Source organism: Odontesthes bonariensis, chromosome 1 (genome assembly GCF_027942865.1).
Source record: "Odontesthes bonariensis isolate fOdoBon6 chromosome 1, fOdoBon6.hap1, whole genome shotgun sequence".
NCBI lineage: Eukaryota > Metazoa > Chordata > Actinopteri > Atheriniformes > Atherinopsidae > Odontesthes > Odontesthes bonariensis.
In genome coordinates, this window is record NC_134506.1 from 30,337,178 (window position 1) to 30,359,867 (window position 22,690).

The 22,690-nt window shown below is 42.3% G+C and overlaps 1 protein-coding gene across 2 annotated transcripts in view; it reads left to right on the forward strand.

The window, feature by feature from the left end:
- The window catches only part of sema4bb (sema domain, immunoglobulin domain (Ig), transmembrane domain (TM) and short cytoplasmic domain, (semaphorin) 4Bb), a 59,102-nt gene that overhangs the window by 13,993 nt on the left and 22,419 nt on the right, over nt 1–22,690 (forward strand). For both annotated transcript variants that reach the window (XM_075463965.1, XM_075463957.1), the window contains exon 2: nt 7,943–8,387. In XM_075463965.1, the coding sequence (XP_075320080.1) occupies nt 8,267–8,387 (121 nt within the window). In that variant the 5' untranslated portion in view covers nt 7,943–8,266. The remainder of the gene's footprint in view (nt 1–7,942; nt 8,388–22,690) is intronic.

Here is a 22,690-nt window from a genome sequence, read left to right on the forward strand (position 1 = left end):
GCTATGGACAGCCAACCCTTTTGGATTTGATGGTGTAATTAGCAGATGAACTGTGATGCTAACACAGCGTGGTCCAAACCCTACAAAGGCCTCTATTGTGTGATTACATGACTGTAAATCTTTCAACTCTCCTTTGTCACGCCATGCTGAGTGTGTCCATTCTTCACCTACATCATCACCAGCCCAACACATGAGTGAGATGTTGTCCTGTTTTCTAGCCATTTGTGGCCCTGAACAGCAACAGTGTTCCCTTGTATACCAGGGCTAGAAATCACACGGGGACCAAAGTTGAGTAAATCTTGTGACCGCCTTTTGAGTTGAATTATGTCAGCTTGTGGATCTTTAAGCAAGTGGAAATGTTTTTGAGGATATTCCCACCCGAGGCACAATGTAGAGCTCTAATCGGGAGGATTTCCTGATTGGTCAGTGCACTTCGTTAGTCCAAATGGGTCATCAGGTTGTAAAGTGTGGAGAGATTTTCGGCTCAGAAGCAGAGAATAAACAAAAGGGAATTGGTTCAATCTCTTTTCCAGCGAGTTTGTAGTCTAACTGCAATTACTTTTGTCAGTACTGTAAAGTACTTTCTTGTGTGACTTTCACTTCTGCAAAGGTTTCTGTAAGAGATCTGTGTCGGATGGGAAATTATACCCCCCTATCACACTGCGTTCTGACTCACTCATGGCTCATTATTGACACTTTCAAGAGGCGATCTCCCACCGTTCCCCCGTCAGGCTCGAATAATTTGAGGCAAGGGCAAGTCTGTATCAGAGGCAATAAGGTGACCCTAGCTCTCCTTTAAGCACTTATCTCTTCTGCCAGTTCTGCTTCACTCATTCGTTTGAAATGATAATTGCTACTTCCTGCACGGCAAAGCTGAGCGGTATGTACACTAATGTAAAAGGGAGTTTTAATATTCCTCTGAGCCTATTGGAGCTTGGATTACACTGAAAGTGGTGTCACAGCTCGCTCTCTGCTCCTCACTTCAGCACAGTGCGGATGCAATATGCTGGCATGAACGTCATGGAAAGACACACTAAGCTTTAAAGAAGCCACAAAAAGATGGAAAAACTCTCATATCGTCGCTGCATTTCTATCAATGCCACAGTGTTGGAAAGAGTGCGTACAGTAGTCAAACAATTAACACAGAGCATTCTGGTAGTTCAGGGTCACGTAAACCCAGTTGGGTATATTCAATTCCCAGCATGGTACCTGATTACCAGAAGAGAAAGAAATTTGATGCAAACAGGTGGAACCAGGGAGTGCGTTTATATGCTCTCTAATGGACACTAAAATGGATTTCCTGTTTCCCAACAAGAATTTCTGATTTGTTCTCAGAGAGCTGTATGTATGATTAGTCTGCATGCTGTAAACGCATTTACTGGGAGGTGCTCTTTCCAATTGGAGTTTGAAGCCGCAGAATGTCTTGAGCGTTCCTCAAACGGTCCACAGCATCGCAACGTCAGATATAGCTTCGTCGATGACTCGATTTTCCCCTCCTGTGCATGTATACTGGGCAAAGGAGTGGGGTCCAGTTAAATGACAGTCAAACTTTAACCGTAGCTTGACTCAACTGTGCATGCAACTGTTCTGGCTGAGTGTATTTGGACTCATGAGAAACCTGAATGCGAGGAGCTGTGGAATGGTGGTCGGTGCTCTGACTCTTTATTAAAAACCCATCTTTGCTTGGATCACTCTGAACGTCATCATGATTGTGTGCTTGAATGCACCAGGGACGAGCCAAAGAAGGATGCATTACAGTCAGTCATCAACACAAAGATAATTGTGTGAATAATTAATACCACATGCAGTGGAAAGTCCTACTTCTCCTCCTAAAAATCAATCCGGGATCGCACATGAATTATTAATTGAGTCTTTAAATTAGTTTCTCAGTTCTCGGTGACTTTCATATTAATATTGGATGATACATCCTGTTGTATCCACAACATGGTAACCGATAAAGAGTACGACACTCGGAATGGACCGACTTTATATTTGTAACATGGCGCTGGCCATCTTTACAGGATAAATGTAAAGATTTCGGACTACAGTTTGAAACCTGTTAAATGGTTTTTGAGATTTTCAATGAGACTTGCAGCTCATGATCAGTCGCTCGCCATCTTTTCTCTAACCACGTGGTGGAAATGGAGAGGATTTGCAGCCAGAACAGTATTTTGTGCGGTTTGTAAACATTTGACTGCTCCAGAGGAAGTTTGTCTTCAGGCCTCAGGATCCTGAATCTTCAGCTTGCAGCTGCTCCATATTACAGTAATAAAAGTTGGCATGTGCATAAAGGTTTTATTTTATCCTGAGTTAAAATCTCTGCTGCTGCGTACTGACACAGAGGCCTCAGATGATTTCAGAGCCAAGAGAAAGCGTTACCTGCAGGGCATAAAATCATATTGTAGAGTCGATATCAGAGCATTTTTCTTTTATGGATATGAAATATCTGTGCATCTTTTGTTGTTCATCCACATTGTAACAAAAGGGAGTCAGTCAAACTTAATAGGTGGTTGCCTTTTACTTTTCTTTTCGTCTGTTGTTCTAAGAGTGTTTACATTAAATTTGAATTTGATTTCCTGCTCCATTCCTCTTTTTTTTTTTTTTTTTTTTTTTTTTTTTTTTTTTTTTTTTTTTTTTTTGTCCCAAGAAGCAAAAACATCAAATATCTTGATGGAAAGATTGAACTTTTTCCTCCAGGCTTGCATTGTGTTGGACTTGTTATGGGAAAGTTGTCCATATTAAAAACTACTCGAAGGCTACTGTGAGAGGATATCCTGGAGATTTGTCTCTGACGGACATTTCAGCAAAGAAAGCAACGAGTCATTTTAGTGCCCCTGCACTCAACATTTGCCATATCTTAGCGTAGACTTCTTCCTGTTTTTTTGTTTTGTTTTGTTTTTGTTAAGTATTCCACAGGCCCGGTAGTAACTTGTTTTGGATGTTTTTACAGTTTGAAATAACATTAGTCCAGCATGGTGATATATGAGCCACATATAGATCAAGCCACTTTGAGAGGCCGTGTTAGGTGTAGAATGTTTTTTGAAGGTGTGCTCTGTACAAGCAAGAAGGGATTTCACTGCAGTCATCTACTCCTCATCTTTGTCTCTGCTTTGACATTGGCAAACTAAAGAGCCGCTGCAATAATGAATTTACTGTGAGCTCTACCAGTTTAGAAAACAATTGTTGCGGTCCCGTCTGCTGCATGGGGTGCTTACTGTTTATTTTTATTCCAGACCTAATTTATTTAGCAGTCTGCTTTCTTGGTGCAGGGAGCAGTCTGCTCGGCTGAAAGCTGCCACTTCGCTCCCACCTCATACCGTTCCCAGGTGGTCTGTGGTACAGGTTATAATGTGGTGCCCCATTTTTTTTTAAATTTAAAAAAATAAATAAATTTCCTGAAAGTACTGCACTCGTGAGTGTACCATAGAGATGTTTGATAATGACACTGCTCTACCTTTTTATCCCTAAGTAAAAACAGGAGCGTATCCTGCCCCGATTTGTCTCAACTACATGCAGGTCTGTGAGTGCACTAGAGTCCAATGGAGTTCATTGAGCAGAAATATTATTCATCAGAGGTAGTGTGCAAAACTCTTGGTGGCATCTATCTTTCCAGCAATGTGTTGTGACCACATGAACTTGTATGCTGACTTGATTTGTAATGCATATTTGTGGAATACCTGTTTCTATAGCTAGAGACTCGGCATGCAGGATGCTCTACCCACTTGAGTAAGTACACAAGTACTATACTGCCTACTATAATTGTCCATCTAGCTGTCCATGATGCTGTACGAATGGCCTTATTGTCCTTTAATAACTATGTGTGCAGTTTTAACTTGGTTGTTTTCTTGGCGGTCCGTGTTCAGAGAAACTGAGTTTAAATCCAACGGATGTGTCATCGAGTGGGTGGATGGGGTTTGGATGAGGGCAAAGAAAACATCTGAAGGTTTGAGTAATCCGAAATCAATCAAGTTTTGTCACTTCTTGGCCCAAATGTTTAGAGCGGAGCCTGTGCATTTATAGTCCTTTTTAAGTCGCATACATAGCCTATTGATGTATTGCAGATGGATACGTTTTGGAGTAAGCAGAGCTTTTCTTTAGAGACCTGTTCACATAAAAATGCTGTGTAAAGTTCTCAGTTTGCTTGTCTCCAGCTCTCCAGCATCAAAGAAGGTGTCATTTAATGTTTCGCTTCACCCTCATATCCCATCTATTATGTAAAAGCTTAGCCACCTACAAACTCTCACGCAAGACTGACAGCAAAGGGAGCCATAACATCCTTGTTTTCTGTATTCATTTGATTGGATATTTTCATACTTGTATGTGAACTAAAACAGATGTTCCATGACTTTGTTGACCTTACAGTTCACAGTGACAGTTTTGGTTACCTTAAACTTCAGCTACACTCAGTCTCAAAGTTCCCCTCAGCTAGTTTAAGAAACTTCTGGAGGTCCTTCTCCAAGAAGCTTTAAAGCATGCACGAACAGGAGGAGCTCGCAGATGGATTAGTTGGGAGGTTGAAAAATATGTCCGATTTTTTTTTTTTTTTAAGTATATCCAAGGGGTAATTGCTCACATTTTTTGTGACACCCTTTGATATAGTTCGCACCAGTGACTCTACATTAGAGCTCTTAATCGGAAAGTGAATTTGCAGGGAGATTATCAGGGTTAATGTGAGGAAACTGCTATTTTTTAATTATTTTTTTTTTGATTAAGGATTATACATTTAAAATAAAATAAAAAACACGTGTGCCATACAGTCGGGGAAACGTACCCCTCCCCCACTTGCCCCTGCTTGATTTCTCAGCCAATCATGCTCTACCCACTCAGCGAGGCAGCCTGCTATAAGTCTGAGTTATAACGACAGACACAGGAAGGAGTCTCTGCTTTGTCAATCACCCACTGAGTGGGTGAGCAGAAATGTGATATGAACCAAAGATGCTGTGTTACTTAAGGGTCACGTATAGGGGGGACGACATATTTTTCCCTGTAAAAACAAAAAAATAATTGACCCCAATAAAACAAATTCAGCCTTTTTTTGTGTATTTGTGTTATTAGGAGCAGCTACTCATTTGATTGGAAACTTTGAAATGCCTTTTATAATACATTTTTCTCTCAGAACTATTTCATGATGAAATGAATGGATTGGATGCTTGCCTAACTTTGCCTCATGTTGAACTCTGTGACAGTGGTCTGTTCACACAGTGCTGCCAGGCAGCTGATTATCTCCATAAGTGTCTCGATCTGTGCCAAAGACTAAATGTGAGACAAGCCACTTTGTAAAGATGAATTATCAGGAGCTGGTCTTCGAAGAACAAAGCCCAGTCCTTTATAGGAAGCTGGCCAAATGGCATGAGTATTCATGCCGTTCCCCGTCCACTGAACTTGCCATGACCCGGCTGAGTGCATCGTCCAGTGGGTCTTTCACATCCTGTCTCCCTCTGAACAGATGCAGGTATTAATGGGGAGCCTCGAGGGAGGTTTGGAAGGTTAATGAATCTGTAGCTTTAAGCAATATGGCACCACATTCACCCTTCAGATACAAGGAGCCGCGGACCCTCGCCTAGATGAAACAGATGGGTCCTGTGGCATGGAGCTTTGTTGGTCTCTCGTTCTGTAATGGCTCAGGTTGAGTAAAACTCCTAATTCTATAAGATTACAATTGTTTTCTATCAAAAAGATCGCCTACTCTGAGCACTGGCTGTCGGCTATTATTTCAGGATCATTGATATTTAGCACACTCTTTCAACACATTCGCGCTCCGTTGTTGCTAAGAATGGATTAATCAGGCTAAAATGTGTGTTCATGTGACGCGGTGCTCAAGTGGATAAAGTATATTAAATAAATGAGGACAAGTACGGTCTTAAAAGGCATTCGGAGCATTCATCCTATCATGCTCCAGTGCTGGGCCCAGCTATATAAAGATTTCAGTCATGATGTATTTAGATTTTTTTCAAATACCTTGTTTTTCAGTCAGCTTCTTCATATTTTATTAATTATTAACCAAGGAGTACACGATAGCTTCCCCATTGATCAGTGCTGGGGAAACCCTCTAAAACGACTTCCTTTTGTTTTCATTCAAATTTAAAGGACCTTAGGAGTTGCGTAAGGATGCACCCTGGGAATATTGAGACCTGTAGCTGCCCGCCACACATGGGGCTGCCATGCTTGCTGTCCCGGTAGGAATGAGAGGGAACACCAGTGGAGAAGGGAATGTCACAGGACTGTGGGTGGATGTTTCAGCCTGCAGTGACTCAGCTCGCTGCAGTGCAGCTGTGAGAGCCAAAGCAGGCCTGGCAGTGGAGAGGAGAACATTTGTTCACTGCTTGAGGCCCTTAAGTATGGGCGTGGCATTCAGGTACAGATGCAGTGTGTTGGTCCGCTCCCCTTAAACAATGAACAGGTAGCAGAAAGGTTGTAAATCTGGGTTTTTACCATGTTGCGTTAATATATATTTAGGTTGATGAGGGGTTTAAAATGGCACACCACACCAGAAGACTACGGGCTACTCATCGCCCCGCACTTGAATTATATTGTTGGATTTATTAGCAACCATAAATATTTGAAAGAGGTCATCTGGGAGTCGTTGCAGTGATGCCCGAGACTCTTCAGTGTTTACTTTACAAACGTTACCACTCGTATAATCTGCTCTCAGGAGACATTTGAATCGAGCAATAAGGCGTATTGAGTTGTGTATTCACACAGAAACGGGCTTCGTTGTGTTCACTGAAGTTATGTGCCTCTACTCATCTGGAACAATTCATGAGGACTTGTTTGCTTGGTCAGATATTTCCTCCTTCAACTGTTTGATATGTATTCAATCGGCTTGTTACCAGAATTTAATGATTTCTATCTCGTTCGATGCGTCAGTGTGACACAGTCAGCTTCTCTGTCCTCTGAACCGGACAAAAGTCACTGGTTGTTTGTGCAAACAGCAAAGCTTAAAAAAAACACCCTGGACGCCGCCTGTTCAGCAGTAAACAACGAGCACACAAAGTTGACAACTAAGTGCCGACTGAAGCGTTAAACAGTTTCTCTCAGATGTTTATGGAGACCAAAAAAAGAACTCGAAGAGTAAATATTGGACTTAGACGGTGGCCATAAACGTGACTGATTGGTTGGACACGTGAATGACTGTTTTCTAGAAAGTGTATTATATTAACTTAGGTCAGTGATTAACACTGTGTGTATGTTTTACATTTGTGTATGCGTGTGAAATGCCCCCAAAAACATCTAAAGATGTGACAGCTACCAGTTTGTGGTTTTTAGAAAGAACCGTATGGCTTGTGTTATCTGCAAAGCTAATGGGAACGACGTCCTATAGAAAGGAAAATATCAGCGTACATCCATGTTACGAGCACCTTGCCTTCAGTAAAAGTCAGATCTACTATCTGTTCATTGTCCTCTCCCATTATATTTTGTCTGGGATCTTTAACCAGTTGCTGATTATAACATAATTAAGCACAGGGATTTAAAACAAAAAAAAAAAAAAGCAGGCATTTTATCTCACAGGAAAACTTTGTGGGCTGCAGCATAAACAACAAATTCAACACTGGCTTTGACTCCAAAGTTTGTGAAACCCTGTAGGCTACAGCTCGATGAGTGTGTTCACATCAGCTGACTGGTGCCTTGAATTGTTTTGTTTGAGATTTGTTTTTTCTTATTGGAATGGAAAAAGTAAAGCAGAGGAAGAATAAACCGTGTGTGCTCTGCTACAGGTCAATATTTAAGACTCAGGGCAGTGATATGAGGTGGGTGGTTTGTTTTTGAGCATTCATCTTCCAGAATGAACTCAGCCAACAGTATCTTCTATGCCTTTTATAGCTGTTGGTTGCACATTAAAAAGCTGGATATGGATCTGTTGCTGATGCTCGAGTGTCTACTTTCACCAAGCATCTTCTTGGATCCGACATAAAGAAATCACTACTCTTTCTTCTCTCCACAGATCCGGCATGACTTTCACTAAACGGCCGCTCATCTGAGTTCAGCACTGACCCATCGAAGGGGCATTGTAAGTACATGAAAACAAGCAGCCTTTCAGCCTGAAAGGATTCCTCTTCTCTGTGCTAAGAGTCTGCAAACCATCTCTAAGGACCACGGGGAGTACAAGAATTCAGTCAAGGACACATTCACCCCCCCCTCCTCCCCTCATTTTGCAGGAAGATGGAACTGAACAAATAAAAACACCTTGGAATCGAGAGGCACTTAATGAATTCAGAGGAATCTTAAAAACCGAGTGCATTTGTCTGTGTTCGAGAATCAGGCAGCCATGTGCGCATTGGCTGCAACCGTCCACTCTCTTCTGGCTGCTGTCCTGCTATTGGCTAGTAGCCTCAAATCAGCAACTGCAACCGAGGATGATGTGACACCCCGCATCAGCTTCCCATACAGTAAGTAAAAACGATCACCCGTCACACATCTGTTCAGACATTATTGAAAGCATGTTGAGTTCAAGTACACATTTTGCAAAAAATATTGTTGACTACTAAAGCCCCTCCCACAATTGGATGTCAATCATAGCTGAGTGTTGCATGCAAGCATGGTAAGCATGCTGTGCTTGAGGTTTTCCCCCAAAAATTCAAGTGTGCACATGAGGCTGGGATGTTTTCAACATCATTCAAGAGCAAAAACATTGGAAACGAAGAGGCAAATGTCTTCAACTGCAAACGTAGGTTTTTTTTTTTTGTTTGTGTTTTTTTATTTTTTTTTTTTATCTTCAAAGTGGGCCAAAAATGTTAAAATCACAACAAGTAACCCTAAATATAAAATCTTGAAAGCTAAAAAAGGACAATTTACTCATTATCTAGAGCCGGATAAGCAGCTACGAGAGCTCTAATGTGAAAACGTGGACAGCGATCCGTCACTTATGCGTGAGAAGCGTGCCAATGCTGTCGATTTGAAGGCCCGTGCAGGACTGTGCAGTTTTACAGGTGTTAAGTAAAGGGGGCGTGGCTTACCAAATTCCCAATTTCACGCAAAGTAACCACATTCAGGTCAGTGTTGGGCAAACACACCTTCAACAAGCGTGCGGGGAAGCAGACACCAAGTGCCCTCAGGCCTGGCAGCACATGTGCCAACTATAAAGGAAAACATACAAACTCCACTGCTCATGAATATATGAAATGACATGTTTTGGTCCCTGAGGGCTTTTTTTTTTATTTTTTATTTTTTTTTTGTGAAGGATCAGATGTCACTTTGTAGAAAGAATGTTTGCCTGTGTTGTTGTTGTTGTTGTTGTTGTTTTTCTTTAGCCAGAGCCTTGACAAAGTGTCCGTGGCATAACGCATGACTCCTTAGAGTGTGGAGCAAATGAATTGCAACCACTTTATAGAACAGCCTGGTAGTTGTTCTGCAGCCTTTATACATTCAAAGGCATTTGCTTCTTTCTCCCTTTTGCTGCAATTGACCTTTCGGTGATGTGCAGCTGAGTGCAACAATGTGTCGCACAAATGGAACCTAATGTCTCTCCTGGTCAATACACTGATTAAATGAAGACCTTTTTGCACCTCACTTCATCATTGAATATAATTAGTCCACACACACACACACACACACACACACACACACACAGTTGCTCTGCTCATAATAATAATAACTCTGGATTAAGCTTTTGTAATCCAAAGACATGTTGCTGCTTTTTTTAAATATTTGCTCAGCTGACAGCTTTTTGGTTATGATTGATTGCGCCGTGGGAGCTTATGACAAATGAGGAACCTGTTTGGATGTTGCTCTCTAGGGAAATTGTCAGCTTTTCAAAAAAGTCTCTCTGAACACTTATTATTATTATCTGCGGCGTAGCTGTCGAAGCGAGCAGTTCGACACAGCCATCGGGATGCTCCGTGAAGCTTTTTGCTCCCAGCTTCCTGGAATCATCCCCACAAAAATGCCGATCCAGCAGCAACCAAAGTAAACGCTTCCAGAGCTGTCAGGGCGCGTGTTGGCTCCTGGAAAGGGTACCTGAGTGAGGTTTTCATCCCCCTGAAAACACATTCTTGTGCTTGTTTTTCTTCTCGCTTCTGCCAACTCGGTGAGGCGTCATCCTGCAGTTCACATGCAGCACCTTTAAATCATCACTCAGAGCCAAGAGCAGCCCTTCTCATACTTGAGCGTCCCTTATTTCTTAAAGGGCTAAATGGATTGGATTGACTCTCTGGATCGTGGCAAATTAGTATTTTTGCCAATCGCTGAGGTTGCTTTAATTCACTTGGCATTTATAGTCTAAATTTGATAGATTTTGACACAAGTGGTTAGTGATTTAGGTTTTCAGCTGGAGAGCTCAGCTCGCTGTGCCCCCCCCCCAATAATGGGGACATTTTAACTAAGATTTTCTTAATTGTAACCTTTTTTTGAGAGTACAGTTCTGTATAAACGGGACCTGCAGCTTCATCTCCATGTTTAATGATTCACAGACGAGCTAACCTCGTTTCAACCTGCACCACTAATGCAAAACACGTTAAATCGGTCACCTCTTAAAACCTTTTGTTTCAGGTTTGGATTCGTCTGTAAGAAAAGGGGGGGAACAGGGCTGTTTTCCTCAAAAGACCCTTGCCCTTCTCCTGGAAAGGCGTCCTTTTCCTTTTTGTCCTCTTTCCCTTCTCTCTTGCTCCTTCCTTCTCCCCTAATGAGCAAGCTAATCTCTCATGAGTAGCGAGTGAATTTTTTTTTTTTTTTTTTGGGTGGTTGCTGGAGTAGAAGAGCTTGTCTGTTTTTCATTAGAGCACTTGGGCTGAGAGACGGAACAAAGGATCATGGGACTTGAAGCAGAAAGTGTCGGTTAGACATGCAGAATGTTTCTCTGCTACTTGACAGAAACTTCTCAGGCCCTGTGTTGCTCTCTTTCTCCAGAAAGGAGTGGATGCAGATTTTTGTTTGTTCATTGAAGAAATAATAAAGAAAAAAAAGAATAATTCAAGATTTGCTGTTTTGAAGCTTTAAAACTGCGTTTACTTGTGTTAAATAGTATCCTCCTAATGCTTTGACGAGTGCTGATTTTGTTGTTTCTTTAATGATCTTTTAAAGCATTGGATGACGGTGCGATTGATACCATTTTCATATCTGTTAAACATAAAGCCACGACGGAGGTGGAGACTGTAGCCTGGCTCTGTCATCCGTGATCGTTTACAGGCCAGCCCTTTAATATTGTGTCATTTTCGGTTCTGTTTTGTGGCTTCTGATTGCTTTTCATGGCTGTAGGAAAAGCAGAACATTAAGTCTGAACAACTTCTTGTTGTTTTCCACACTTCTAATTGAGGATAATGTGTAGAATTTATCGTTTTTTGGTTTTGTTCATCCATTGGATGTACTGAATTACTCTCCTTCCACTAATTAAAAGGGACTTTCAGTGTTTAGATTTAGAGGTTTGACGAATGGTTTAACCTGGCGGAAACACGTCCAAATGTCAGGGAAAAAAATGTAAACATTCTTCACTGGAAGTTCACATTAAAACATGATTTGCTGTAGAAGGAATTTGTAAAATAGGAAAAAAAAGAATCTCAGATCTGAAGATGCATTCATTTTCCTAATCCATTCACAACTTTTCTTTTAACTCGTCTTTCCTCGGCATGTGTTTCAGTCTGTTTTGCAAAGCCATTTACACACGTCGGCATCTACGCTAGTGTACCCATTGGTGATGTCAAGGCAGCGGCGTGCTGCTAAAGTTTGGGATGGGATGTGTTCCCACACGGACCACCATCTCTTTCTATTTCTCACACACGCAACATCGTCCCATCCTCTCTCCACACACACACCAAATCAAAACATAATCATCCAAAGGTCAGATTGTTGTTGGGTTCAATTGTTTCAAACTCTGCTCTTCTGCCGCTAAATGTAATGTTTTTTTTTTTTTTTTTTTTTTTTTTTTATTTAGTGATCTTTTGGCAATTTATTTAAAAATGAAAAATGCCATCTCACAAAAACCTTTTGAAATGGCTCCTTTCTGTGGTAAACGGTGTCTACCGGTGACGGTGCCCCACCACTGCAGGGGACAGAAAAGGAAGAGGTCGCGTCTCTAGATTAGAGTGAAGATCATAATACGGGTGTGCTGCAAATTTAGTGGCGGCCAACTTGACCTCAGTTTACTCTGTGAGTGGCAGAGAAGAGGAGGAGGAGGAGCCTAAAAATACATTGTTGAGACAATGTAATAGATATCACAATGACATTTTTCTGTTAATGTTCATTTGAACTTTCTCCTTAAAGACCAGAGATCCTCTCCTTCCTTTATTATCATTATTCATCAGCCTCTGCTGATCTGAGCTACGACATCACGGCTGATGACTGGACAACGATGCTGAATTGTAGGCTGTGATTGTAAAGGGTAACGCAAAATTAAAAAAATTCTTCAAAGAAATTCTTATTTACTACTTTGTATGATGACCGCTGCTTTTAGACTTACTTGGAGGTTGTAATTCCTCTATTTCCTCCCGTGTAGCGTCTTTATTTTTTGTGGTCATGGTCTGAGCTGGAGGATGTTTCCGCTTTGTTATGGTTGTCGCCCGCACGTAACTCCGTGCTGATTAGGACAGTTGGGTTGTAACAGCAGACGCACACCAGGATGATCATCCTAAATGAACTGAGATTTTCAGAAAATGGTCACAGCACCATGCCACCGACCTTCTTTGAACCCCATCTCACAGTTAGACATGTCACCAGTGTCTGGGTGCCATAAGAGACAAAAACGCCACAGCTGTCTGATGATGGTCATCTTTTGTCTGGGACAATCCAAAATTGCCTGAGATATATGGTGGGCATTTAGGAGGAAAATATCTCACTCTTGAAATGCATAATTTACATTCCCTGTATGTTTCTCCCAAATCGTCACAATGTGTTTCTCTCGGTGGCAGAAAGCTGAGTTCCTTTATCTGAGGAATACAAGATCCTCGAGTGCATGAAATTCAAATGAAAGTCAAATTTGAAACGCACAGCATCACAAGGAGCATTAAAAGGCTGTTTACATCCATTAGGTTTTGTATGTGATGTAGTGACCAGCAGCTAAAACAAAGGAAGGGGAGTGGCCCACCCGGTCAACGCGTTCACACAGGCTTCTCGTTGAAAATCAGATGACGAGGTCTCTTTAAGCCGAGCTTTTCAAACGCGCGGTGTCTGCTCGGTGTACACGGTGTCCTTCCTCGTTTATGTTGGGTTCATGTTTGGCAAATATTGTGCGCTCTCTCTCATGCATGCTAATCCACTGACCTCGGGGGGGTGTGTCGATCGCAGTTCGGGAGAAGGGGAGGGGCAGCAAAGGGTGGGTGGGTGTGGGGGTCAGTTGGGGTCAGACAAAATGCTCATGGGGTTTTAGACATGCTCCAATGGCCACCTAAAACCCGCCGAGGACACACCCACTGATCCTGAAAGGAAAACGGCCTGCAGCTTCCAGCAGAGGTGGCACTCACAAGTGCCTGCATGTAAAGCCACAACAGCCGCAACAATGGAACATAATTACAGCACATCAGATCCTTCTGTTTCAGACGTTTTAATGACTTGCACGCTCCAGGGAGTGTATAGAAAAGTTCAGTCTGTGCAGATTTTGATCAGGAGCATTTGATTTGATGAAAGTGGCAAGCAGTGAAAGTTAATTGTGTGGCTTTTAATTGGGATGGACAGAGAGGAATGTGAGGTTTAAGGGTGTCATTAGGTGATTTCTGGATAGCAGTGACCGGGAGCAGATTTTTCTAAAATATAAATGTGGTTAGTATCATTGCGTTTAGTCTTCCAGAATAGATCGTCCATATTCCCATTGCTGTAAAAATGGTTGTTTTTATAATAAACTGACTTTTCCTAGCATAATGAAGCATTGACAAGGTTTCAGTGGGGCTGGGTGTACACTGTTCTGAGTTGCTCTGAGACTCAAACAAATGCTTTTTGTTGGGCTTTTATGCGCTGTCAAGAAGGCATTGTTTGTTCCAACTGAACTCACCGTTAAGAGAGGAATAAAAAAACACTGCTTTTTTCCCAGGGCAATGTATTTTTCTTCGATCGGGGAAGCCATGTCTGACCTGCAAAAAGAAACCGCTATCAGGTTTTGCCAGCGGATCATAAATCACGACTCAAAATCAAAGCTAACTGCATTAAGAGAAGATTCATAAGTTACCTTAAAACCCCTCTGCGGTTGCTATTGTTTACACTCTGAACGTATAATGGTCAAACATGCTCAGAGCAGAGAGATCTCAGCGTTGTGATGTGACAAATGGAAGTTTTCACTGATTCTGATGACGTACAGCATATTGCAACAGTCTTGAGGCTCATTTCTTTGTTTTGCTTCCATGGAGCCAGACTTTCTTGTGATCTTTTGAAGGGGTCTTGATAAATAGTTCTCTAGGCTTTCTGAAGGTCTTTCAAAGCTTTTCTTTGAACATTAGCTGTTTTTTGTTTGGTTTTTTTTTTTTTTGTTTTTTTTTTTCTCTCAATTTCAGTCCAGTCCTTGTTGGTTAGGCTACTTAACACTGACCCATGGATCATTCATTCATAAAACAGGCTCCTAACTCAAGAGGATGAACCAGTGCCAACACATAAAAAAAATAATAATAATTTGAAAAAAGAACCTATTTTCAATGGTATCTTGTGGCATTTTGTTGCTGCAGGCTGTCACATAATTTTTTTTTCCTGACTCTTTAGTTGCTACGATTAAAAAATTCCCCAGATAACACGCTTTAATAGACATCCTAAATAAAAATCCTGCAAAGACCTGACACAGGAGCTGAGCATGTCGCCCTTCAGTTGATCCATCTACTGTTCACTGAAGCCTCATCAGAGATGGTCTCCATGGAAGGGTGGCTGTCAAGAAGCCGTTCTTTAAGAAGAGAAGCAGGGAGAAAAGGCTGAGGTAAGCCAAATGACACAAGAAATGGACTGAAAATCAGTGGCAACAGGTCTTAAGGAGGGATGAATCCTCCCCAGAGCCTGGACCATAGCATTATGGAAGCAGTGTAGGATCATGTTGACAGAACGGAACAAAAGGCAGCCGACATCCAAAGAAGAGCTTTGGGATGTCCTTCAAGAAGCCTGGAGAACTATTCCTGAAGACTACTTAAAGAAAGCTTGTCCAAGAGGGTTCAGGCTGTGTTGAAGAATTAAGGCAGTCCTTCCACATACCGGCTTTCACGCTCCTTAGAATTGTAGAACCTGTTATAACTATCATGCAACACTTCTAGAAACAACCATAGAAAATAAAGTGTGTACTTCTTAGGAAAAGTTTTTCATTTGAGTCAAAGCAGAACTGAGAGGGTTAAAAGCAGCCATCTCGTGTATTTTTCATTACAAGTCAGAACTTTCCTGACTCGGTTCCAGTGAGTTAATAAACTCCACATGCCTCCTCGTCCTACTGGAGCACATGTAGGAAAAGAGACTGAGGTGTCGGTGTCCCCATCTCCCCATCTCCTTTACTCCTGGCTGATAGTAGACCCAGCTCAGGGATTTCATCAGGGTCACAGATCTGTCAGATTTTCTCTGCAGACTTTTTTTTTGTTCATTTATCTTGGTCAGCCTCAACAATTGACAGTTGATGTGTTTATTTGAATGTCAGGGTACAGTAATCCTGATAACGGTACCTGAGCTCACCTTTCCCTTCATAGCAACATGACTACAGGAATGCATTTGAGAGTGGCACAGCAAGAGTAAAAGCTTGCAGCCATTCAACTGTGTGTGTGTGTGTGTGTGTGTGTGTGTGTGTGTGTGTGTGTGTATATAAGACAAGACAAGCCTTTAGCAAAAAGTGTAATCCAATGTGTTTGACCACTTCTCATCCTCGATCACTGCGGTAGATGAGTGGAGAGTTGGTGCAACTCCATCCCGCTCCTCTCATCGAGAGCCTCTCCAGGGACACGCATACACATGAATACAAGGTGGAGGGCTGTGTTTGTATGCTGTGGCAGCACTTAAAAGACCTTCAACACATGCCAGTCCAAAGTGAGAGCACTTTGTAAACTGCAAGCAGCTCCACTGGTGCCCTAAAAATCGACAAGTGTGCAGAGTCAAAAATGGATGCATTGACTTTTGCTTCGATGGGACTCTCACTGAAGCAGGAACCATCTACAACCGTGTGCAAGCCAGCTGGAATTAGATTTTGGCAGTGCAGACACATACGGCTAACCCCCCCTCCCTCTTCAGATCCACTTGGCTGAGATGTTGGATATCATGTAATTCATTAAGCAAGTCTCTCATGGTGTGCACATGTTCATGTTGGTGCTGTTCTCTCTGTAGATGGTAATGTCAGTAAATCCCCCACTTTGGTCCCGACATGCGTCTGTCTAAAACTGTTGGATTGATTCCATTTAAAGTGTGTTCATCTGAAGATGAATCGTCTTGACTTTAATGATCCTCCGGGCTTTGTTTTATGCCAGTACGAGACTGGAATAACGCAACAGTCTTTGTTTGGATTACCATGAGCTTTCGTACAGATTTTTTTCTATCTTCCCCAACATCAGACGTTCTAAACTACATGTAAATGTGTTTATCGGACGAAGTTGAACTTCTCAAAGCCGGACTTACACGACCAGATAATGTGGCTCGGAGTTGAATTCCTCCTGCATGCATACACCCAAATGGTGCTAGGTGCCCTGCATATGCTCCAAATTTCCATCTTTTCGGATCTTTTTGTAAAACCCGTGAAAAGCTTTTTCCCGTTTCTTTTGTCAGACATTGAGACCATATATCAACTCTTGTCAATCTGCATCGATAAAATCCTCCTGATTTTTGTATTCAATTCCTGTATCCTGATATTTCGCCATTGAAATAACTTAAAGAAGGCTCCCTTTTTGTCATTATTTTTTTTGGCCACATTTACATGTATGATGATCTCCCAAAAAATTGAAATTTCTTGAATATCATTTTACAGTCCTAGGTGTACCAATGACTGATAGACTCGGTTCAATTGATTGATTCCTCTCCTGTGCATGTACAATGGGGCAAGAGCGAGTTGTCCAATAAGCTATAGATGATAGAGCCATAAACCTAGCTTGACTTAAAGGTGGCATAGGGGTTCTTTCTCTTGCTTGAAATACTCTTCACACCCCCATTGCAACCAATTAATTAAAAGTTTTGACACAAAAATGTAAAGTTTTAGTGGCCTCTAGAACGTAAAATCTAGGAAAAACACTATCCAATCATACTGAACAGACCGTTAACGATGATTGGATTCTGATGCCGTCTATCAAACTGCAATCTGCTCCTCCCTCCCCCTGTGTGCGTACCCTTCTTCGTGAACAAATTACGCGTCCAGAAGCTTGGCAGGAAGCTAAACTAGAGCCAGCTTGGCTAGCACCTAGCATTATTAAACGTATAGTTAGCATATACTAAATACTAAATACGGCAACGATCGATGCTTGCTGTCAGAACAGTGCTCGTGCACCTTCGTGCCCGTGAACAAGCATTGCACGTTCATGTACTCTAGAGGCGTGGCTTCGGGGGGAAAGTGAAGAAAAGGGTTGGGACTTTTGACCTGTGTATTTTCAAAATGCAGCTTCGCTGGACTCAAAATCGAGGATCTCCTACCCTACCTTTACCTGTGTAAATGATGGCACTAACGCCCCCAGAACCTGCTTTCAAGGAGCACAGTGTTATCCAAAGTTCAGCGTCGAGTGGAATTTCTAACAATCAGAAATCTTGTGGTATTTTCCAGTCTTTTGGAGGAGATTTAACCGAGCAAGAGTAGCCTCAGTCGTGACAAGCGCAGGCACGTTTGTTTTGAGTTGGGAGTGCGGAAATTATACCAACTATCTGTCTCCCTCTCATTGGGGTTTACTGCCTTTGTTTGAGCCCCTCAGTCCGACACCACAGAGCGTCTCTTTGTGTCTTTTCCAGCTTACATCCAGGATTGCGTAAGCTTTCAGCTGCAGCAGACCAATGCACAGCCGCTTTGAGTGTTAGGTGGGTGCATGGCGATCCATAGTGCGTGAGGGATGACACCTGAAAGCCTTTAATTACAGAGCACAGTGTTATGTCTGTGTCAACCCCCAGTTCTCTGCTTTTAGAGGTATGCTGTGTTTTGATGCGATGACCTCATCCTTGTTACTTGATTGCTGCATAGATGTTTGTCTGTTTGTTTGGTCCCTTAGAGGATGTAGGAAGAATTTTTAAGAATTGCAGAGCTTCTAGACTACACACAACATTGCCAAAAGACATTCATGTCATGGTTTTCTGTTGTTGCCTTTTTCCCATGTGGCACCATTAACACATTTTTCATTCAGCCAACGCTGGACCTGCACACCGTCAGACTCTGTTTATTATCTGCAAGGTCCAGCTGCCTCGTAGCGTGACGTGCACAGCTTATGTGTGCACGGAAAGCTGCAGCAGTAATAAAGATGAACAACCCAACACACATATGAGCCGTAGACATACTGTTTGTCTTTGAGAGCGATTCAGCCAGCTTTTAATTCTGGTCCAGCCCGATCCAGATTTCTCTCTGCCCACTTTCCTCGTTTGTCTGTATCAGCAAGTTTTTCTTTGTTCAGTCTTTCTACAGTTTTGGCTTCTCGCCAGCAACGACTAACGCTCCTTCCATATTTTACAGTTGTAAATCATTAAATGATTGGAAGGGGGGGCGGGGGAGCATGTTTCTCCAAAACTGGTGAATTACTCCTTCAATTGGAACGTAATTCAGTCGAGTAACCCAAGCAACTCCTTATCGGAGGTCTGTGCCAACGCTGTTTCTGCCCTGACTTGGCTTACATGCTGCAGTGGAAGAGTTCAGGGCCACCGTGGGTTACCAGCTTTTAAAAACGAGAAGACACGAGGCTGCGTTGGCATTGAAAGTGGCTTATTTTGGCTTCTGTCAGCCGCACTTTTCCATTGTTAAATCATCTCAAAGAGAGCCTTGAAGCTGTAAACTGCTGTGAGGGTAGAGATGGCTTTTTTTTTTCCCTGTAGGATAAGATCATGCCAGTTTGAGATTGATGTCCACGGTGTAACTCTCTGCTCTTTTTTTTTTTGGGGGGGGGGGGGTTTCTGAGCCTGGCTGTAAAAGAACCCCCTTTGTCCCTGTTGCCCCGCCGCCTTGTGACTCGGCTCATGCTGCCATAGTAAATCTGGGGCATGTTTACACTCGGCTTTTAGGAGTGTCCTGGCAGGCGTATACCTACCAAGCAGCTAATCAGTCACCCCGCCCCTTCATGTGCTGTTAAACTTTAGAAGAAAAACAGGTTGATTCTGCAATATGACGCTTGCCAAGATGCTGGTGTGAACTGTATTTCTCAGCCACACTGAATTTGCAAGCTGGCACCTTGCAGTGATATGTTAGTTACCTCAGTGTTGACTAAGCGCACACCGAACACATTCAACTGTGAAGTGAATAAAGGGGTTTAGAAGACTGTAGATCTCACTAGACGTCACCGTTATTTTTGGGGGGGTCTGCGATTTTAGCACAACTAGCCTCCCAAGATGATCTGTCAACGGATAGTGTTGAGCAAGATACTGGAATGTGTAAATCCAACGGGTTACCCAACTGTCACAACAGACCCATAAAAACACATCCTTTTAGAGGCACATTATGTAGACTATAAGTAGCCACTGTTTTATTAAGGCAGCCTTTCAACCATAGCCCTCTCCCTTCCTAAGACCGCTACACATTTTTAGCCATCTTATAAGTTCACCACAAGCCCCGCTGTGTGACGAGCATCTGACGAGCTTGGCTTTGACATAGCATGTGATGCCTGGTACCTGCTTGTATCGTGCTTGTCTGTGAATCCACGGGTCGTATTAATGCAAAGTCGGCCGTAGGAGCTGATTCATTTAACTCAGACGAGTGCTAATATGCCCACTGTTTTTGCTGCTTTGGTCATCTTTCATCTGGGACAGAAGAAAATGCTGCAGTCTGTCGGGCTTTTGCTGCGGAGTGAAGCTGCGTTCTGTCTACCTCAGAAGTGGGATGCCAGCACCGGGAATCACATGATCTTTGACAGTGAGAGAGAACAACAAAAACGTTTTTGTCCTGACTGCGTAAACTGCTTTGCAGATGAGAAAATCCAAATTCTCTGGGCATTTTCTTTGTTTTTAATCAATTGTCGTTGTTATTTTTTTTTTTTTTTTTTTTTGTATTTTTAATTAATCTCAGGAAACATTGAAAACGCAACATTTATAGTTGACATAGACTGCAGCATAACAAGCTCAAGAGTTTTCAGGAAGTCTGTCACAGAAGAGAAATTAGTAGGAACTGTATTTTCTGCTGATGAGATTTGTGGATTTTTTTTTTTCTTTTGTGCATGATTTGTGGTTTATTTTTTTTATTTTTTATTTTTTTGTCTTTTTTTGGCCTCGGACGCACATGCTATCATCGGCTTGTGGCTATACACCATCTGCCCAGCCTGGCAACATCCCATTTAAAAAAAAACAAAAAAAAAACAAGGAAAATACCTGCAGAAAAAATATGCTAGCATACACTTCTACTGGGACTGACAGAGTTTACTTTAATGAGTCAACTTGTAACTGGGGGGGACATGTTGCAACTTATTGTTAATGTTGCTCATTTCCCCTTTCGGTGGTTTTAATGTTACCTCTGATCAGAGTATTGATAGAAAACTTTTATATTTTCCTAATAAAATTGATATCAGTACGGTAGTTAATATAATGATATAAGATGGCCCTTTTGCATATTTCTGCTTCTCTGCAGTGAATTTGCACTGAATTAGTCTGTTTTCTTGCTATTAAAAAAAACAGTTTCCTCATGTCTGAAATCCTTATTTCTGCCATCTTTAGCTCCGCTCATTAGAAATGAAAATCGCAGTAAATGAACGGAGTTAAAAATTGAATTTCATGCAATTAATTGCTGAGATAATAATAATGCTGTAATATCCCGGTGGAACAGACAATCTGCCTGTGAACGTGGTTGTTATTGAACTCGGATCTTGTTTCCTTCGCTGTAAACTGTCCCCAGACGATGCGTCTTTCGAACTTTTCCGCTGCCTTCCTCATAACCATGGAGAAGGGTGGCGAATGCACCCAGTTTGACTTCCAGGCTGAAGTTTCAAGAACCTGTGGCGCTAACTAATTTACCATGTTAACACCGGCAATAAAGCAGCTATGTTGATGGTAGGTGTGATGTGATGAGCGTTGGCAGAGGTTCAGAGCCCGACTTGGTGACAGCCAGCTGATTAAACAGCCGGGTGATGAATGGAACTGGAGCCTGGCTGTGAAACGGCCTGCAGTTGCTGCCGCTGTCGGTGGATGCCCGACATTCAGCTGCAAGCACGTCGAAACACTCGCGCAGAACTTCTAAAGGAACTGCTCTCTATTCACGGACAAGGAAATAAAGAATGCCTTGACTTTCTGTGTGAAGTGGCTGTAGCTTGACATTTCTTTCTGAGTGATCCTCTGCTCTTATCAAAAAATCCATCTTCGAGGGCTTTGAATGCTTCATGTTTCTTCACAGGTCGACATCTCTATCCAATCTGCCCGGTTACCACAACTCCCTCTCAGTCCCCCGACCTTAACCCCACCCCTCCCTGCTATCTAGCCTCTGCCTGCTCTCTGAGGGAAGTTTCATGAGTTTGCTCTGCGCTGCTCATTATTCCTTTGTCTGTCTAAGAGACTGTCACTGTGATTTATGTCAGTTTTATTATGCTGGAGAGAGGCTGCAACTGATTCAAGTGACTGTCCAAAACCCATGGGAGCCGTGACAGTCGGGCTATGATATGTCTCCCTGTTGAGACGAGAGATGGCACTCCTTTGTCTGCCAATTGCAGGGTCCACTGAGTCCGAGGATCCCTCTCTTTATGAGCGTTTAAGGATATTTTAACGGACTTCGTTTACCTTTTAAACACAACCCCTTTTTTCTTTTCTCCTCTGCGTAGGAAAACTTTCCTTGTCCTTAAGGACCCTTGTATGACAGTAGGAAGTCTTATTATTTTAAATGCTGTCCCTTGTTTTTTATTTATTTATTTAATGATAGGCCCCCTCTTCATTGACTCCAGATGTCAAAGCATTTTAAAGAGAATGAGGGCTGTTGATCTGAAAAGGGCCTAAGATTCGAATCTGGACGAGATGTGGCTTGTGCAGCTGGCTCTCACTCCCAGAAGGGGAAGATGATCATCTGCCAAAGTGCCTTGAGTGTTAGATGAACCATTTGTTTGTGAGCATATTGAAAAGTTTAAGTCATGGGCTGTAAACATTTATTGCAGTTTTCTGGCAGCGTTTGCATTACGGTCGAACGTGCCACCTGGAGCGTTACAGATAAACGAACTGCTGTTGTCCTTTTTATTTGTTTATCTATTTATTGCACTTACTTATAACTCGGTTTGCCGCTTGTACATAGGGAGGGGGGGGGTTGTAAATGGTTTAACTGCAGCCAAAATCAGTGTTTACCGACGCTGCTTCAAGCTTGTAATCTTGTTTGGGTAAGCAAATGGAGTCTTCGACCCTTTGTGTTTTGGCGTGGGAGGGACATGGAGTGTGTTTAAACATTTGGAATGGGACGCAAGAGAACAACATTTACAAAGATGGTCAAAAACTGGAAAAAAGTTGCAAGTATGTAAACGGTGGATGTGCAGATTTTACATTCGATGTCTCTGCTGAGTTCTCTTCATATCTGATGGATGATTGCATTCACCCAGCATTCCTCTCGAATAAACTGCTTCTCAGGACTGGTTTGACCCAGTGTTGGCCTCTTATATGCAATGTTTTATTTTTATCTTATTTTTTATTTTAGAATTTTACAGTTGTTAAACCTCTTATTTTCTACAACACTTGGTTCCAGAAATCAATCAAG